This window comes from Lissotriton helveticus, chromosome 10, assembly GCF_964261635.1.
Source record: "Lissotriton helveticus chromosome 10, aLisHel1.1, whole genome shotgun sequence".
NCBI lineage: Eukaryota > Metazoa > Chordata > Amphibia > Caudata > Salamandridae > Lissotriton > Lissotriton helveticus.
This window is the reverse complement of record NC_136071.1, coordinates 519420063-519439650: the sequence shown is the minus strand read 5'-3', so window position 1 is coordinate 519439650 and position 19588 is coordinate 519420063. Positions and strand designations below refer to the sequence as shown.

General features: G+C 41.0%; 1 protein-coding gene across 1 annotated transcript in view; it reads right to left on the bottom strand.

Moving 5' to 3' along the window:
• LOC144784323 (phospholipase A2-like) overlaps positions 1-19588 on the bottom strand; it is a 235169-nt gene that overhangs the window by 95796 nt on the left and 119785 nt on the right. The window contains exons 2-3 of the mRNA XM_078663032.1: positions 14729-14891; positions 10612-10718 (exon numbers count right to left, since the gene is read on the bottom strand). Of these exons, the coding sequence (XP_078519158.1) occupies positions 10612-10718; positions 14729-14891 (270 nt within the window). The remainder of the gene's footprint in view (positions 1-10611; positions 10719-14728; positions 14892-19588) is intronic.

Here is a 19588-nt window from a genome sequence, read left to right as displayed (position 1 = left end):
GCACCGAGGTGGTGTCTAGTAAGTTGTCGCACTTCTGTGGCCATCCTACAATGTTGAAAGTCGGCGTGGGGCGCCCCGTTGGCCTGTGAGATGGCGTCAGTAGCGGACCGATGTGCGAATGGGGCCAAAGGCAGCGCAACAATATTTTCTGATTTGAAGACACTACAAGGCGCTGAGATGCCAAGATCCAGATGGCACCGAGGTGGTGTCTAGCAAGTTGTGGCACTGGTGTGGCCATCGTACAATGGTAAAAGTCGGCGTGGGGCGCCCTGTTGGCCTGTGAGATGGTGTCAGTAGCGGTCTGATGTGTGAATGGGGCCAAAGGCAGCGCAACAATATTTTCTACAATATTTTCGGAGTAGAAGACACCACAAGGCGCTGAGATGCCAAGATCCGGATGGCACCGAGGTGATGTCTAAGTTGCGGACCGATGTGCGAATGGGGCCAAAGGTAGCGTAACAAGATTTTCTGTATGGAAGATACCACTAGGCGTTGAGATGCCAAGATTCGGATGGCACCGAGGTGATGTCTAGCAAGTTGTGCCACTGGTGTGGCCATCGTACAATGGTAAAAGTCGGCGTGGGGCGCCCTATTGGCCTGTGAGATGGTGTCAGTAGCGGACTGATGTGCGAATGGGGCCAAAGGCAGCGCAACAATATTTTCTGACTGACACCACAAGGCGCTGAGATGCCAAGATCCGGATGGCACCGAGGTGATGTCTAAGTTGCGGACTGATGTGCGAATGGGGCCAAAGGCAGCGTAACAATATTTTCTGTATGGAAGATACCACTAGGCATTGAGATGCCAAGATTCGGATGGCACCGAGGTGATGTCTAGCAAGTTGGTGTGGTCATCCTACAATGCTGAAACTCGGCGTGGGTCACCCCATTAGCCTGTGAGATGGCGTCAGTAGCGGACCGATGTGCGAATAGGCCGAAGGCAGCACAACGCGCCAAGATCCGGATGTCACCGTGGTGGTTTCATAGTTGAGAGGCACTTCATCTGCAGTGGGGCGCCGAGATCCGGATGGCACCGAGGTGATGTCTAGCAAGTTGCTGTACTGGTGTGGTCATCCTACAATGCTGAAATGTAGTGGGGCGCCCATTTACCGTTTCAGTTGCCATTCAGCTGAGTTTCGGCTGCTCTTGATGCTACAGCGACACGCGGCTGCAAGAGGACTCTCAAAATGGCGGCCTGTTCTTTGGATTTGGGCCTGGTCCACTAAAATGGCCCCTGGGACACCTTAGAACTCGGACGCTCGATTTTTTTTTCCTTTCCTGTACATGCAAAAAAAGGTAAATGCCCGGTACGTTACACGCTTCATCTGCCACGATGAACTCTCCAGAGGAACCGAAAAAAAATATAGTTGTGGTAACTATACCATGCATCGTCATATGGAGAGGTGGCACCAATTAATTATAGTGCTGCATAAAAGAGAGATTTGGAGGAGAACCCCTGACCTGCTAGTACATTCATCAAAGAAGTGGCACTGAGAGCTTCAGAGGCAAGGGAAACGGTCCCAAATATTTAGAAGAACTTTGGAAAGATTAAAATGACATGTTTAGATTGTGGTAAATTAATTTCATGTGGACAGATGAGTGTTACTCTAATAAATACAGCATATGAACATCATCATAGTCGATGGTTGGTAGAGACATTTTGACTATATCCTGGACCTGCCCGTCCTCGCCCAAAATGGCGCCGGAATAAATGGGACTCGTAACTCCTTGTTGTGTACTGGTTGCAGAACCTTGAAATCACGAGATACGTATGCAGTTTTGAAGCACATGGCGGGCGGGGACGAGAATTGATTGAATATTTCGACATCCCTATTGATATTAAGTTCTGATGTGTTATTGATTACTGTACTGTTGAAAATTCGAATTAACGTCACCCATGGTACTTGCCCGCAAATGTATATCTAGATAATTTTATTGTAACTGGCCCTGTCGTATTTTAATTATAAAATGTACGTCCACCGATTCCGTAACTGTTAGACACCTTAGTTCTTGCAACCTAATGGCCCGCCCGTTACGTTCCTCTACAGTGTAAATGTCTATTCATCATATACGATTACAGTTTGCTCCGTGGCCGGCCCACGTGGTTATAGGCTCGTATTTGTATAATGAAATTTTCACAATAAAGGTTTTTAAAAGAAAACATGGTAGTAGTATATACATTGGTAAAGTTTTTATTAATAGTCACTGTTTTAGAATCATTAAAAGGCAAGTGAAATAAAGCAGACCAATTACATGAAGGGTAAAAGGTATAATACGAAGGAACGCAGTAAAGATAAATGGTCAAGGGCTGTTGTGTTTTCTATTCCTGCAACATAAAGTGATCGATAAGAATCTCATATTCAGGCGTATCGGCGACTAAGACAGCAGGTCGACCCTCTTTTGCTCAACGGCTCCGTCATGGGACGAAGAAACGCTCTTTTTCTCGAAAAAAGAATATATTTTACTTGCAGGACAGTTGTAAAATTTCCGGGAAAGTACATTAGCCTGGAACATTATAACATATATTTAAGAAAAAATAATGTTCGGAAGTAATTAAAAGCGTAATTTTTAGGTGATATGACCAAGGCTTTCATCATTAGAATAAGAAAAGTAAAATGAACCAATGAAAAGTTTTATTAACAAGTCACATGACTTGTTATGCTTACGTTACGCGCTGCGCGCCCCGGATGACTTCCGGATGCGCTAACGCGGCGCGTCATATGACTCATTACGCGACAACGCAGGTCCAGAATATAGTCAAAATGTCTCCACCAACCAGCGGTCGAAACACAACCCCTTTCAGCAGGCTAAATAGTTCTGTTAAATGACAACAGAAGGGACAGGCAACAAGAACCATCAGTCAAAGAGGGGAGGGCTAGTTCTTCTCTACCGGGTTACATTGGGGCGCTACCGGAACTGATCGAATTGGTAGTCTACAGTGTTTCTGGATGTTTCAGACTGAAGCTGGGGTTAGCATGAGAGCACCACCATTTCGTAGCTCCGTCGTGGCCATTCCGCAACCAATCATGGCAGCCGCTCTTTATCGTTATTTTGGGCAGGGTGGGTGGCGGAGCCGAGCTGTATTGCAGCCATCATGGTGTGGAGTTTAGTTCATCTCACTAGTTTCGTATTTGTCATGAGGGGTTGTTCCTAATGTTTCTATTTTAGCGAGGTCAAAAAGAGATCCCATTAGTGGCCTACTGATTTTGCTCGATTCCTTTTCTTTTTTTTTACACGATTTTTCGTTATCTGCAAAGACTAAACAGAGTATTGCGACTCTGTGTTTGTTTGTAAATAGAGAATGAACCAAAGAGAACTAATTCTAAAACAGTAAATACTTGGATAACAATCAATCAAATGGAGAGAGAAGCAGGCACGACGGATTACAACGGGGGCAAAGGCCTGCGTTAACTACCTTTCACTATCTGCAAAGAGAGAGTACTCCTAATAGAAATGAGGGGGGGGGGCACCATTCAAAGCAGATCAGTGTGCATAAACACGAAAATGTTTTCACTTACCACGTACTTGACATTCGACAGCTTATGATATTTGCTATTAAAAAACCATTGAAATTCACTGAAAAAACCATAGGTTATAGACCATATATAGTTAGGAATTAGCATTTACAAAACCTTGAAAATTCACTGAAAAAACCATAGGTTATAGACCATATATAGTTAGGAATTAGCATTTAAAAAACCTTATTTTACTCACACAAAACCATTGAAATTCCATATATAGTTAGTTGCACTAACTATATATCGCGCACCCGCAATCCACTGCTGATCATGTCACATATTACATCATTCATGACATGGTCAGTGACATCACTGATGACATCACTGATGACATCTCAAATGACATCACTGATGACATCACTGATGACATCTCATTTGACATCATTCTTGTGCTAATACGATAAACCTCTTCAGACTCTAATATAACCTTAGATACACTCAGTGTATACAGACACTCACACACTGCCACTCATCCATGGAGTTACTCACACACCCAGTCAGTCATGCAAAGAAACAATCTCACCTCCATTTCTTCAACTATACAGTTAAACACACCTTACTTATTGAAACATATACTAACACATATTTACTCTCTTATACAATCCCTGATACAAGTTCACAATGATCGATACAACCACTCAGTCATTCAGTGGCTCTCATGCACAGTTATTTATATATGCCAACTCTCACATGTACTGTGTTTTACATATGTACTTACTATGACATGTAGCATTGAGATATCCATTCACTCATCAATACACTCATGCACACAGTCAACTGCCCATGTAGCTGTTTCCACATGCACTCTTGAACTCATACACCTAGTGAATAAACTGCTCACACATCTATGCATAGAGTCACACACCTTCCAGCCACCCCCACACAAACTCAATCTGCCATAGAAATACTTGGGCAACCAATTAATAACACATATAGCCTCTCGTATAGCTAATGATCAACACATGCAGCAGTTTACAGAACAACAGACATAATGATGCACAAATTAAGACAGTTTAGTCACTAACCCATGCACTCAGTGAGACACATTTAATCACTCACTCATACATTCAGTCATGCACCTACTAAATCCTTCGTCCAGACACTTATACATCTACTCATTCTTTAATATGTAAAACATATTTAAACTTTACAGAAACACACAGTCACTGGATGACGTCATCAGTGATGTCATCAGTGATGTCATTTGAGATGTCATCAGTGATGTCATCAGTGATGTCACTGACCATGTCATGAATGATGTAATATGTGACATGATCAGCAGTGGATTGCGGGTGCGCGATATATAGTTAGTGCAACTAACTATATATGGAATTTCAATGGTTTTGTGTGAGTAAAATAAGGTTTTTTAAATGCTAATTCCTAACTATATATGGTCTATAACCTATGGTTTTTTCAGTGAATATATATATATATATATATATATATATATATATTCACTGAAAAAACCATAGGTTTCACACCAGTTATAGTTAGGAATTAGCTTTTAAAAAACCTATTAAATTCACTGAAAAAAACCATAGGTTTCACACCAGTTATAGTTAGGTGGAAATTTTACTCGCATAAAACCATTGAAATTCCCACGTTATAGTTAGTTGGACTCACTATAACTTGCACGTGCAATGCACTGCTGATGACGTCACATATTACATCACTCATGACATGGTCAGTGACATCACTCATGACCTCACTCATGACATCTCAAATGACATCACTGATGACATCGTCCAGTGAATGTGTATCTTTCTGAAAAATAAATATTTTTTATATATGTATATCTAAAGGTTGATGGAAGAATAAATGGGTAAATAAATGTCTAAATGGATGTTTTTTTGTGTAAAATTGATTGGTTAACTGACTTATTAAATGTATCTTAGTGAATACATATATTAGCGAGTAATGTTTAAATATTTAAATATCTGTATCTGTGTCTCACTTTGTGTATAAGTGGCTGCATGGGTTGGTGAGTAGCTACATGAGTGTGTATATGGGTTATTAGTTGTTTTTTTGAGTATCAGTATCAGTGTCTGTATTGTTCGGTGGGGGATATTACTTAGAGCACAGATGCATGAATGAGTGACTCACTATTTGTATGTATTTTGAAGACAGCATGTGTGCAAGACTGTATGGGTGGATGATTGTGTGTATGGGTGGGTTAGTGAGTATGTGTTTTTATAATTGATTGTTTAAGAGAGTAAATATGTTTCCGTTTCTGTAGAAGTATGTGTAGAGGTGTGTAAATAGCAGTATAATCAAGTAAATGTTTTTTTGATAGTTTATTTGCATGTGTGAATTTGTGTGTGAGTAACTATATGGATGAGTATTAGTGTGTAACAGGATGTATAGGTGTATGAGTACATATGATGAGTAAGTACATGCATGAGTGACTATATAGAACTGTTGGTGAATGAGTGGATGTGTATGTAGATGTTGGAATTAACTAATAAGTTGTTGTAATTGGTATTGGTTTCTCCTTTTTTAAGAAAATGTTAGTTTCTATTTTTGAATGTGTGTGTCAAAGGTTATTTTATGCTGATAGGAGGTCTGCCACTTTGTCACAAGGATGTTGTCATCAGTGATGTCATTTGAGATGTCATCAGTGATGTCATGAGTGATGTCACTGACCATGTCATGAGTGATGTAATATGTGACGTCATCAGCAGTGCATTGCACGCGCAAGTTATAGTGAGTCCAACTAACTATAACGTGGGAATTTCAATGGTTTTATGCGAGTAAATTTATTTCCACCTAACTATAACTGGTGTGAAACCTATGGTTTTTTCAGTGAATATATATATATATATATATATATATATATATATATATATATATATATATATATATATACATACATACATACATACATACATACTTACATATATGTATGTAAAGTAAGTTTGATGTTTTGCCAAGATCGACATTTAACATTTTGAGGAAAATAATGAGGCAGTCATGGAGGATTATGGGAGATGTAGTCCCGGTATCTTGATAAAGGATGTTGGAACATTGTAACAAAGGAAAACTTAAATTAGATACCATCTGGGGGTTACATGTTGAACCTGAGTAAATGAACAGTACTGCCTTCGTTACATAAAATGAATTGTGGTGAAAAATTGCATAAATGATGAAAATTAGACTGCCTCTTTAATAGTTTGAATGGACAGTTGTCCGCTTTCAATGTTTATAAAGTTAAGTTTTTTTATAAAAAAGCTAAACGAACCCATCAATGTGAGACAACCAGTGGCATATGATTAAGGCTCGTGGAGTTGAAACGCGTAATGCCTGTTTTGTCATGGAATAAAGCAATTTACAAGCACTGCTGGTGTGGTCCGTATTATGCTGCTGAAAGCAGCGTGTGTTTCGTGTGGAATATATATATATATACATACATATTAGCACCCAGTATATGTCAAAACAATACTCTTTCAGGCATAGAGTGTCCCATAAATTAAGTGAAAAAAAAGCAGAGAACTTTGAGTAGTTCCCAGGTTTAGGTAGAAAGTAACTCCTGTATAGAGCACTGTGCAACACCAGTGACACTTTAAATTTGCTCACTTGAACTGGTATTGTTTTGACATATACTGGGTGCTCCCTTGTGTCTGCAGAACGCTAAACCTCTTAGAAGAGCTATAATGATAGTGAAACATTTTTCAGGGGTTGCTTTTATTCATTTCAGGCTGGCTTGGGTGGGATGTTACCAATTCAAAGCTGTAATACTGGGCATGGAGTGGTAAAAGGCTTTTGTCATTTTACAGCTTGGCGTGGACGGCACAGTGCTAGTCCTATTATTAAAGACTTTGATGTAGAAATGGCAAAAGACTTTGGTCCTTTCTATCTCGGCATGGATGGCACTGTGCTAATCCTATGCTTAAAAATGTTGATAGAAAAGCAGCCATTTGAGCTGAGCAAATTCAGTGTTTCTGGTGTTGTAGGGTGCTCTATAAAGGAGCTGCTCTCCACCTAAACTTGGGAGCTACCCAGATTCTCTGCTTCTTGTTTTCATAATGTATGTGTCACTCAATGCCTGAAAGGGTATTGTTTTGATATATATATATATATATATATATACATATATATAATATATATATATATATATATATTGCCTCAGTATTTTTGTCACAATAGTTTGGCTCTACAATATCTTATAAGTGATGTTCTCGTGTAATACAGCTCTAAGGATGATCTGTACCAGAGGTGTCCTGGTCTGTAATTTCAAATTGAGGAAAAAACGATGGACTGCACTGTGGCCCATAGTAACTATTAGTAGATTAAATCAAGGACTCCACCCATCAAAGTTTTTGGTTTTAAGTGCTATTACATTAGGAGCATTCATTCCACATCCCTTAGTTTTCAAAGTTCAGTGGATATGATGGTAGCTGTAGCAACTTTTCAGAGGTGCATCTTAGTCAACAAGATCTTCACACATTTCTAGTCAGCATTACTCATAGAACACCCAAGCTAAAGCTGATGATGATGAAGCTAATTATGTCAGGTTAAACAGCTATATTGTAGAGCGCAACATCTGACCTGTGGGTGAAGCGGACTGCACCCACAAGCATGAATCCATAACTCGCATCTGTAACATTAGTACTCTCTGCCCTTCAGTCTTCCGCCTTTTTTATGACCAATCCTCCATCCCCATAAAACTGAGACGCCTTGTTGTCAGTGTTAAAAAGGAACTGAGGAAGTAAAGAGAAGGGGGAAATATTGGAAGGGCCAGGGCCAAGTATGTGTCAAATGTGTATGAAAAAAAGGGCTGTCAACTGACGCGAGCCAAAAGGTTGGGACATTAATACTTTTTTGGCTGTCTCAGTACTTTTTTCTATTAATAATTCAGATGTTGACAATTCCCAAGTTAAATTGCTTCAGTCTATAGTGTTTATAACTCTTTTATAATCATAGTTTTCTTCCATTGGTGCTCCTATATTTTATAATCTGCTTTCAATTTCTGGAATTTGAAGCGACATCAGAGGAAGAAAGGAAGCCCATGGTGCAGATCAGTGTAGCACCAAAGGTGCAAAGTAAAAGGCCGCACTGTATTTTACTTTCCACCAACAAGTTTACATACCTTGTATTGTGGCCCTATGCCCTCCATAGACTCCTAGACTTGCCATGGCACTTATAACTTGAAGTCATGCCCCACACCAACAGCAAACACATTTACATACTCTGCAATATTATCTTCGGCCTGTAAGACATATATACTTGGCAACCTTGGAATCTATCTCCATTCATGGAGAGGCTATCCCCCTTCTGCTCCACTACTTACACTAGTAATACTTTTACCAACTAGTAACACTAATACGACAAGCCATTACTGATGTTACTCTGACATCCACTAGTATTATATCTATGGGTTAGTCTACTAATGAAACCTTAAGAAATATCACTTTGTATTCATTTATTTATTTATTTATGGCTGTTTGATGAGGGATCACACTACTTTGAATCCACTTAAGAAGTATCAGTGTTGGCCACGCGGGAGGGCATGTGTCCGACCTAGGAAGCTCGGAGGCCAGGGACACCACAGCTGGACTAGGCTGCTGGGTATGCAGAGATGCTGTGTCTGCACTGGGTAAGTATTTCCCACACTGCTTCTTGCAATAGCTGTGACTCTCATCTTGAATTGTGAAATAGAGCATTACAATGTATTTGGAGTGAACACTTTTTTTTACAATATGGTGCCCGTTTGCATACTACTTCAGTATAGTCCTTCCAGGTTCTGCATGGCAAAGAAACAGATAGTAGCCACAAGAACAGTCAGTTGGTGCTGACAACAGTGAGTGTTGGAGGATTTTACTCATAATTGTTCATTCCACATCAGCTCCTGCTCTAACTCTTACTCCTTCTTCGTTTTTGTTCTTTGCCTGTGGGTAGCTTTGTTTTTAGGTCGAGCCTGGGCAGCGCATGCGCTGCGAGGCATGCTGTATTCAGGTATGGACTCAAAGCTCCGCCCATCTTTTCAATTGGATCCTGTTATTGTCCTTTCAAAATCGTTTCATTTGATTCATTAATAGGTTTAGTAGTCCCTCCTTAGTACCGCCTTGTCTGCATTTGTAGCCTCCCATGAGGACTGGGCCTTTTAAATGTTGTTGTTACACGGTCTGTTTTATCTACAGTCTGTAAGCACTATTTTCTTTAATGATTTTCCCCTATTCCACCCACAACCTTCTTTCCTGCAAGGGTGCCTGCTTGATCACTTGATTACTGTATTATGCACGGGCACCACACATGATCACGGTGCCCACTTAATTTCATATGCATAGGTGCTTTATTATTTGCCATCACCCATGCTTTAGCTTTAAACAGCTTAAGCTAAAATGTGGGTGCCGCGTTTATTTAAAAAGCAAAAGAAATATGAGAAAAAAGAAAATGTTAAAATATTCCTTTTCTGTTTAAGCAATCACGGCACCAGTGCTTTAGCTTAACACGTTGAAAGCCTAAGCGCGGGTGCCACCATTATAGCAAAAGTAAACAAATACAAATATAAAGCATGCGGCCTCCATTTTTTTCTATTTGCTTACCTTTGTTACAATTGCTGCACTCAAGCTTTAGCCGTAAACATCGTAAGCTAAAGTGCGGGTGCCGCAATTGTTTAAAAAGTAAAGGAATAGAAAAAAGTAATAGCAGAAAGATTTTTTTCTACTTCTTTACTGTATAGGCATCGCAGCACCAGTGCTTTATCTTACGATGTTTACAGCTAAAGTGCGAGTGCCACAAAGATCTCGGATTTGCGAGAGTTTGAAGCATTGGCATTGTAAATGACAATGCCTTTTATGTATGTGTTTTGAAAAACTGCAAGCAGTGCGCACCGCTTGCAGGTTTTCAAGACGCGTAAATAAAAGGCATTCTCATTTACAATGCCAATACCTCAAAGTCTGGCAAATGCGAGATCTATTGCAGTGCAAATGCTTGTTGCTTTCTGTTGTTGGTGTTTCTATGTCCCCAGTGATGAGACATTGTGCGCACAAGATATCATGCCACAGTTGCAGAACGTATTTGATACAGATGGGAGTCTTTGTATAAAAAGTGTGACAAAAGGGAGACAGAAGAAAACTGTTCTAAAACATATTTACCACATTTAACGGTGTTGTCTTCACAGGTCCAGTCATACATAGTCATTTTGGGGCTGCAGCCAGCTAATGCTGCCTTTTCATAGCAACAGTCGTGCTTGTGGCAGCACCTTTTAACAACAGGAAGAAACAGTGTTTTGAGTATTGCTTGTTTGAAACACATTGAAATAGTAAGTGATAACAAGTAATAGGTGTTGTATGGTACGCGCCCCTATAGAGGCACATCTCCAGGGAGACATGCAGACATAGCATGACAGTTACAGGCAGCCATGCACACACAGACGAAGACACATATAAACTAATGTACACAGACAGCACATATAAAGTCACCTATAAATACTGCCATATACAAAAGCAACACACCTACTGATGCCTAGGTACAAAGTAAAACATCAAAGGGGAGACACACAGCCCTTTTAGGGTTAAGCATGGGCACCAGCACAGCTGGTAACATGTTATGTGTGACACCTTCAGCCAATCCTGCGTTTTTGGCCCAAAAGCTTTCACATGCTGGCTCATTAAAGTTCATACATGTTTATGGCAAAAACTATACGTATCTTGGGGCTGAATAACAGATGCTTATTGTTACCCAAGTCATTGGTACTGATTGTATCGACCTCAGAAGGACAGAGAGGACCCACCGGGATTTGAACCTGTGATCATGCGGTCGAACACAGGCCACTACAGTGGATGCATTAGTCCACTGAGCCACCAGACCCGGTGTGGCCCATGTGCAGGAATTCCTTTGAACAAATGCCCACAAGGATGAAATAGTTAAAAGTAGTTTTAACTACAACTCTAATTTTGCAGACAAATATATATTCTGTATTTGTGATGTTGACAATTCGAATTACTTCTTTAAAAAGCTAATTTCAAAGTACTTAGGTGTGTTTTGACATTTTGCAGTACTAGAAAAAAAACAATCTTACTATATATATTATTTTAATTTATTCCACTCTACTAGACTATATTTTTTCATGAACACATGTTTTCATTTGCCTGAATATCAAGGGTGCCATGCACTAAAAGGTACATGAGGGAAAAAAAAGTTATTTCAAACCATTGATGGATGGAGGGACACTAAAAGAAAAAAAAGCTTTTACAGCAAAGTCCTGCCTCAAATAGTTTCTGTAGCGATGGAATGAACTTTTATAGGTGTCACCAAAAAGACATCAGATTACACTAACACACTCTAGCATTACATAAACATTTCTGAAGCATTATGCTTCCATGCCTCTCTTGTTCAGCTAAGAGTAAAGACTGCAATTCCAACAGCATTCAGGTCCTTTATTGTTATATTACATGGTCGAATTAAACAAACTTCTTTCCTAAATACAAACCTGAAAATTATATTAGCTGCTTGTTGGTCATCTCTACATTGTCTAGTACGTAGGAAGTATAGAGCTGATTCCCGTACATTTTAAAATGTTGAAAATATAGGTTTGACAGATTTCCTATAAACATTTACACTGATTTCAGATTTTGAAGTGTCACAAACATCCACATCGAAGTCTCTGTAAATCATAGATTTCCATATATTTCCTTCAGTCCTGTATGACTGGTGGAAATGCTACAAGCGTAAGCTGACGAGGTTGACCACATTAATTTTTTAATTTTTTTCTCTCCTTTGAATATATTTTCCAGCTGAAGAACCATTTTTCTCTACACGCCAATGAAATACTGTTGCATAACCTTGCTAATTGTTGTAAACTTGTTCTCCTGCTAATTCATTGTGCTTTGCACGTGTGGGTTCCTATCCCATCCTCGTCGCCAAAATGTTGTGAAGATGTTCAAGTAGGCAGCAGGACACTTCCTAGTAGTTACAGGATAGGTTTATTTAGTTACGGCACAGCAACACACCTCGCCAGCTGACCAGACCATCAACTGACAAGTATGGAACATTCAAGTACAACATAGAACGCCCTTGGAGAAGCCTGCACTCAGACGCAGCGTCTACCGCGTATTCAGCTGCCGATCTCATTCCTTGATTCATTCAAGTTTTACCTCGACGGCACTACCCTGTTCAGCCCCTCTACACAGTGATGTAGCTACATTCAGTGTCTAGGTGCAATTACAGGCTGGAATTGCCCTGATGGTTATACCCTTAGTGGAGACCCCAGTAACGCCCGCCCAAGGCCTCACCATCACGCACATGACTAAGCCTCCCTTCTCTATGGTTGCCCTTCCACCCCTTGCCCTTGTCCTGAAGAAGACCCGCACAGCCAAGGTTTAATCCACCCTTGAGCCCTAAGTCGGGTCGAACCGTTGACGCCCCTGGAAAGGCCTTGACCACACATGTACCTTTATCGTGCCATATGGGAATTAATTTCTGTAACTGTTGTAACTATTATGAATTGAGCTTGTGTACTGTAAATGTGGCTAGGCCAAATAAGGATAGTGAGTAACAACCAGTCCTCCTGTATAAAATATACAAAATAGTCTTACTCTTTCTATGTCACCAACTAGCTCTTCTTCGCACAACCTTACACCTGAGCACCACTTTCTTTATGCACGTTCCCCCCTGGAGCAACCTCTGCCGTAAATACCTCATAAGCAAGATTACTGCTGTTTTTCTTCACCAGTACAATAAATGACAAATAAAATGCATGGTGAATGAGGTTTATGGTTTGTTGCATTTAATCCTACTGATGTATGAATAATGGACTGAGATTCGCGAGCTCAAATATTTTCCTTCACATAGCTTGTTTTAATTACTAAAAGCATACGCCTCAAAGGTGAATTGATTGATATCTTACTCTAAATTCGGTCTGCGACCATTGTCTTTTATATCGCATTACGCTCAGGTCTAGGACCACACTTGGGTAACCCCATTTTTTGAAATGGGTATAGGGAAATGGGGCATCACGGCTTCAGCTTTGGCTCCCCTCTCTGTGAGTGATGGCATTATGCCTGTGCACAAAGCATACGTCTGCAGAAAACATACGCCCCTTCAGGGCCGGGGATTTATGTTGTAATGTGTTTTTTTTTGTTTAAAAAAATAAAATAAAAAACTTTCATTTGATAATAATATTTTTCTTGGGCCAGCCTTGTCCACCCAGACCACAATAACAGCCATAAGCTTCCGAGACACTTCTACCAGGCTCTTGAAGCATCTTGCAGTGCGCTGCATTGGCCTTTCCAAACCACACCAAAATGCTCTTGAATCATGATTATTAATGCTGATGCTTGAACTGTCATCTTTGAATGTTTTTGTGAAACTTTATTTTTTTTTAAAAAAGCATTTTAACCATCACGCCCATGTGGGTGGCCATCTCTCCTTTCCCTGGCTATGCAGTGTGATGACTTTTTTCTGTCTCGTGCTCGTCTTTCATAATTTCTATAGTAATGTAAAACAACATGAAACTTATTGTCCTAAAGAAAAGGTAAAAGCAGTTATTGGCTTTGAATTACTGTAACCTTAATAAATAATTTAAAGACACACAAAAATAAAAAAGGACAAATAATAGAAAAAAGAATTGGCAAAGTGAAGTATGATCCAGGAAGCATTTGCCATGAAGCATACTTTCTTTTAGGCAGATGTGCACATGTGATCAGGCGAAATGCTGTCCCTCACAGTGAATGGGAGCCAATGGCTGAACTTGGAAGATCCATTGCCACAAGATGTATGCTGTGGTGGGCAGAAGCACAATGTGAATGACAGATGAATAGAACCAACGAATTAAGTATTCTGAACACAATCCCCACAATGTATGTATTTTTTACATTTATGAATGTTGATTACATGAGGCAGGAGGGACAGCCAAAGCTGCCTCTAGGCCAGATCTGCAAAAATCAGCTGTTAAGTTTCTGTGTACCCTTAAATATGAGTTTTATGTTGGTAAATAGAGCCAACTGTGCCCACTGAATAGTAGATCTAGTGAGATTTTCAGGATATCCTTAGGCAAAGTATATGATAAGTATTTACATATAATGATTTGCACATCTAAAGATCATTATAAAAGTGTGACTGCACTCTACTGCTCTGCGGATCAACAAGCCGAGGCCTGGTCATAGAAAGTGTTAGCAAGCAGCTTTGTTAGGGTTGTTTGTGTTTACTTTTTGTTCACAGCTCATTACAGTGGTTTCCCTCCTGGCACATTGGTAATAGGAGTCTACTTACCAGTCTGTCGCATCTTTGGGCCAGCCTTGTCCACCCAGACCACAATAACAGCCATAGGCTATATAGGCGAAGCCAGATCGGCCCGTGCTGCAGCGAACTGTGGCTTCCAGTTCCAAGAGCCCTCTTCGTCTGACAGGAGCCTTGGCATAGGCACTGCTCCAAACTGGGGGACAAAACAAAAAATAGCCATGTATGGAATACGGTGGAGTGGCCATGCACAAAATAGTCATATTTCATAGTGATATAAATTAAACTCAAAGGTAGTGAAAATTGTGATTTATCCATTTTGAAGATTGGTGGGTGTTGAGAATAGTCTATAACTATCTCAATTTTACTCGGAATTAATATATTCAGTTACATGTTTCTGTAAATACTGCACAACACAAGAACCCACCTAGCATTACATCCCACACCATGTCACTTGGCGAAGTTTCACTCTTTTAAAGTGCTGTTTGGGGGATTACCCCTGAACTTCTAGTCTCACTGATCTTTGTTTCCATCCCTTCTCCCCCCCTCCACCCCCTTCACCTCCCTTGTGTTTTGGGGGAGTCGTAGAGAGGAAGAAACACCTCCAAACCCTCTCCTTCTTCAATTTCTTCAATTAACTTATTTATTATTAAAAATATGTTTCCTAACTAGGGTTTCCCAGGGGACCCACGTTTCCTTTTGTTTTAAAAAATGTTTTTTTGTTTTTTAGCAAATTCATTGAAAGGTGATTATCTGTCATTGTATATTTCTATTATTTTCCGCCAAACTATATTTCTGGACTTTTTTAAACAGCTTTTCGAATATTTGGGTGCTTAGCAATGGGTATCTATTATTTGGCTTTCTATAAATGTATATACTACAGATCTGTGGATCATAACTGTATGACACTCGACGAAATTAAAGGCACAGGAGGGCCAGACAGCCTAAGTTATATGGTGTATGTGGAAGAGTTTTCTCACCCTGCGTACAGGACGGATGCATTGAATGAATGAACCTAAAATCCTATAACATTGTACCCGTTTAGGATAAAGACCAGAATCAGGCAGAGGACCCTCATTGGCTAGGATCTGCAACTCCAGAATTTACGGTTCTCACTTCCTTAGTATTCAGAAATCAGACTTGGATGAGCCCATGCAAGGGTTGAGGGAAGTTAGCTCTGACACGCAGAGATGCGTATTCTCTGCCAGCCGCAAGCTAAGCTGTAGAGCCCAGCGTCACAAACCTCACTGATCTTTGGACAATTCATAAGGGCCAAGACTACATTGTCTTTTAACAAGGCGCAGGTTGAGGGAGTTCTCTGGGGCTCACCCATGCAGATGTTATGCATCTATAATACAGCACCTGCTCTTATTTGTGGTTTCAATGAAGCAGTGGTTCCTGCTGCCTAAAAGTGTGGATCTTTGGTCACCAGCCTTCCTACCTGAGACCCTAGTTTGGAATAGGCTCCGCACTTACCTGCATGGGCCGCGCCTGCTAAAGGTCCAAAATTTATTTTTTCTCAAAAATTGCATAGTGATCTCACAACCTTGGGAAAATATGCAACATTCCCAAATTTGAATTGCCGAATTGTGGTCCTCAAATGATAAGTACTAATGAATTTCAATTTGTGAATGCTTTAAAAAACATGCAAGTTACTATCAAGGGAAGCTAGTGTAACCAGGTGCAAACTATACCCATATTAGCAATACAAAAACGCCTGGCATGCCTGTAATTCATAAAACAGGCCCTAGAGTTCCATGCACACAAAACAGTGCATGCGCCTGCGACATAATGATGTCAGTTACACAATGTTAACAACCACGATGTATCGTGAGTCAGTAGTATGAGCCTCATTAGCGTGCCGCCCTTAAAAGTGTCCCAGATTGCATCTGTTTTTCCAAAATGGCTGCACTGTATGCAAGAGTGTGGAGACTGAGGTTTTTGGCAGTAGAAGACCAGACAGATTATATAGGGTCAGAGGTATAGCAAATACAGGCTCAGCAAGAGGGGAATGCTAGAGCTAATACATTAGCTGGACTCATCGCTAGAGAGATACACACGTAAAACCCAGGCCATTCCCACACAGGTGCAGGTCTTGTGCCCGGTAGCTACCAGGACATAGTAGCTCTGGCAGGTGGAATATCTCAAAGTGCTCACTTCAGTTTCTTTAAAAATGTCCAGATCCCATTTATCTGGAAAGCATGCTCTCCTAGCCTTCCCTTACATACCAGGAGAGGGGCAGGGCACCTATGTGGGATTTTTCAGGATTGCACAATTTCCCCAAGTCACTGCCTGTGAGGATTGGACCCACATATCAATATTTGGGTCCTCTATCAAGGACAGAACATGTGTTTAGGAACAGGAAGAGCCTGCATTCTCTAGACATATGGGCGAAATGTAACATTGAGGGCCTTATAAAAGACTACCCTTACAGTCCCCACATATATGTTCTTCCTTTATGACACGCTGGCAGGAAGACAGCTAAGTTGTGGGGACCTGTTATGTAGGCAACAACTTTATACCCACATTATATAATGTATCTGATGAGTTCCATCATGTTGTAATATACCATACGTCTTGCAGGTGACTGCGATCCACCCGACCAGGGCCGGACTGGCAATAGCAGGCACCGGGCAATCCCCCAGTGCGCCGCACGGGTGGGGGCCGGTTTTGGGCCCCTGGGGGCCATTTTTGTTACAGGGCCGTTTTTGCAGCATAGCTGCAAAATCGGCCCTGTACCAACATCGGCCGAAAACCGGCCCCGGCAAAGAGCTCGGCGGCACCTACAACCCCCCGCCCCCCGAGTGGGGAGGGGGGGCCGACCGAGCACTTTGCCATGGCCGGTTGTGGTTCCCAGACCGGCCCTGCACCCGACCTCTAAATATCACAGCTTCATCTACAACCACCACGAGAGAGGAGGTTCAATGCTGCACACAGGTGAATACAGTCTGTGGTGGAGCGTGCCTTTGGCTTGCTAAGAGTAGATTCTGGTGGCCTTATAAAAGTTCTGGTGCATTGGAGTTTAAACAGAAACGTGTTGTAAGATAACTGCACTCTGTGCTTGGCGGAGTAAAATTACAATCAGGAAAGGACCAGAGGATGACAATGCTGAACTCCAGGCCCACTTCGTCAAACATACCTAGGTCAGATGCCAGTCCAGCTGCAGAAGGAAGGTCAGACTGAATGGACATCCACTAACAATTATTTTTTAGATGTTTATCTTTTCATTTAAAAAATGAAATATACACATTGTAATGGTTAACCAAACACATTCTGTTTATGCAGAGGTGAAAAATGAAACTCAAACAGAACATAAATGCTTTCCTGATATTTGTCAATGAACATAACCACGAAATTAACAAAAAAAATTCACAAGATCTATTTGTTTATTTAGTATGCACTGATATGATTGTGTGTCACTTTTAGAGCCACCACTCCACAGTTGGAGGTTTTGGTTAACATGCAGATAATTCAAGGCTATTTCTGGAAGCCAAGAAAATAGCAGAAGTTCTTAAAAATAAACAGATGTGGTTAAGGTTGGTAAGCCTATCTTCATTAACAAAAGATAAGGTGAACAGGGAGGATGCAACCCTGGACCGAAGGAGGGCTAGGCTGGCTAAAAAACATAGTAAGCAGTAGAAAGCAGAATAGTGACACTGGAAAGCTCTTCATGTAGAGAGGCCTGATAGGATGTTAGGCCACTAAAGGAGTGAAGGACTGTAGTATGTTAGCAGGAGATAATGTTAAGATGCAGCTGAAAACGCATTCAATGTGCAGAGAATTAATAAAGGTTTAATAAATATTGGCCAATCTTATTTAACACCCTACCCTGCCTCCATAAATGTAACCTTTTCGCAACCAGCACACCTGTAAGCGCACTATTTGCCACATGCTGTATGTGCCTGGGAGCCACTGGAGGGCGCAGCAGTCACTGCCTCCACCCACGGCTCCTGTGGGCGGGACAAGAGAAGCAACAGCAGCTTTTGTCTGCATTCATCCTTACGTCCATCAGACAGTGGGCGCATTCACTCGCTGTGATCAGTCCCACCCACTTCAGTGTTACAGGAGGGGCTTTTAGAGCTTTACTGCCAAAGAAATTAGAATTAAGGGCATAGGGATTTAATTTTTGCTGTAAATTTGAAAAGATTTTGATTGTCATTGGGAAGAAGAGGCGGGTAAAAGTATGTCAAGGAAAGTTAATAAAGAGAAACCAAGGTGATCAACATTATGCAGTGGCATAATATGAAGATAAGATGAACATGTTAAACAGGACTGGACCAAGGGATGAATAGGCTGGCTAGAAAATCATTAAGGGGTTCATTTTGAGTTGTCTCAGGTTCCGGCATTCACACTTCCCGGCTGCAAGAACACTGGCCCAGTTTAACTGGGCCTGGATCTATTTCTTGCAAAACTGTAGTAAGCACAAGGCAGGGTCTGTGCTTAGAACATAGGCTGCACCCCCCCCCACATGACATCCAGCAACACCTCAGAAGTTATGATGGCAGGAGCTTAGGGTGAGACAGTCTCCAGTCCAAACTCTGGCATCTTGTAATGCCTGAATAGAATAGTAATGTTGGAAAACAGTTCATGGTAGGAGATATAACAGCCCAACCTCTAGTTTAGGAAAAGCTGGCAAGTGGCAAAGGACAAGAACGAGTCAGAGTTTAGGGGAGGAGGCTTGCAAGACGTATGAAGTTGAAGTTAAAATAAAGCCATAGAAGGCCATTTGAAAATGTAGGAGAAACTTAAAGAAACAGTTGGAAGGTGAAGTGAGATGCTGTTCTGCCTCATTAAAAGCAACTTTTCCACAACTATCAGAAGTGTGGCTAACTTATCGCCGTATCTGTTTGAAGAATACAATGAAGCCCTTGGCACTACATGGTCGGTGCACAG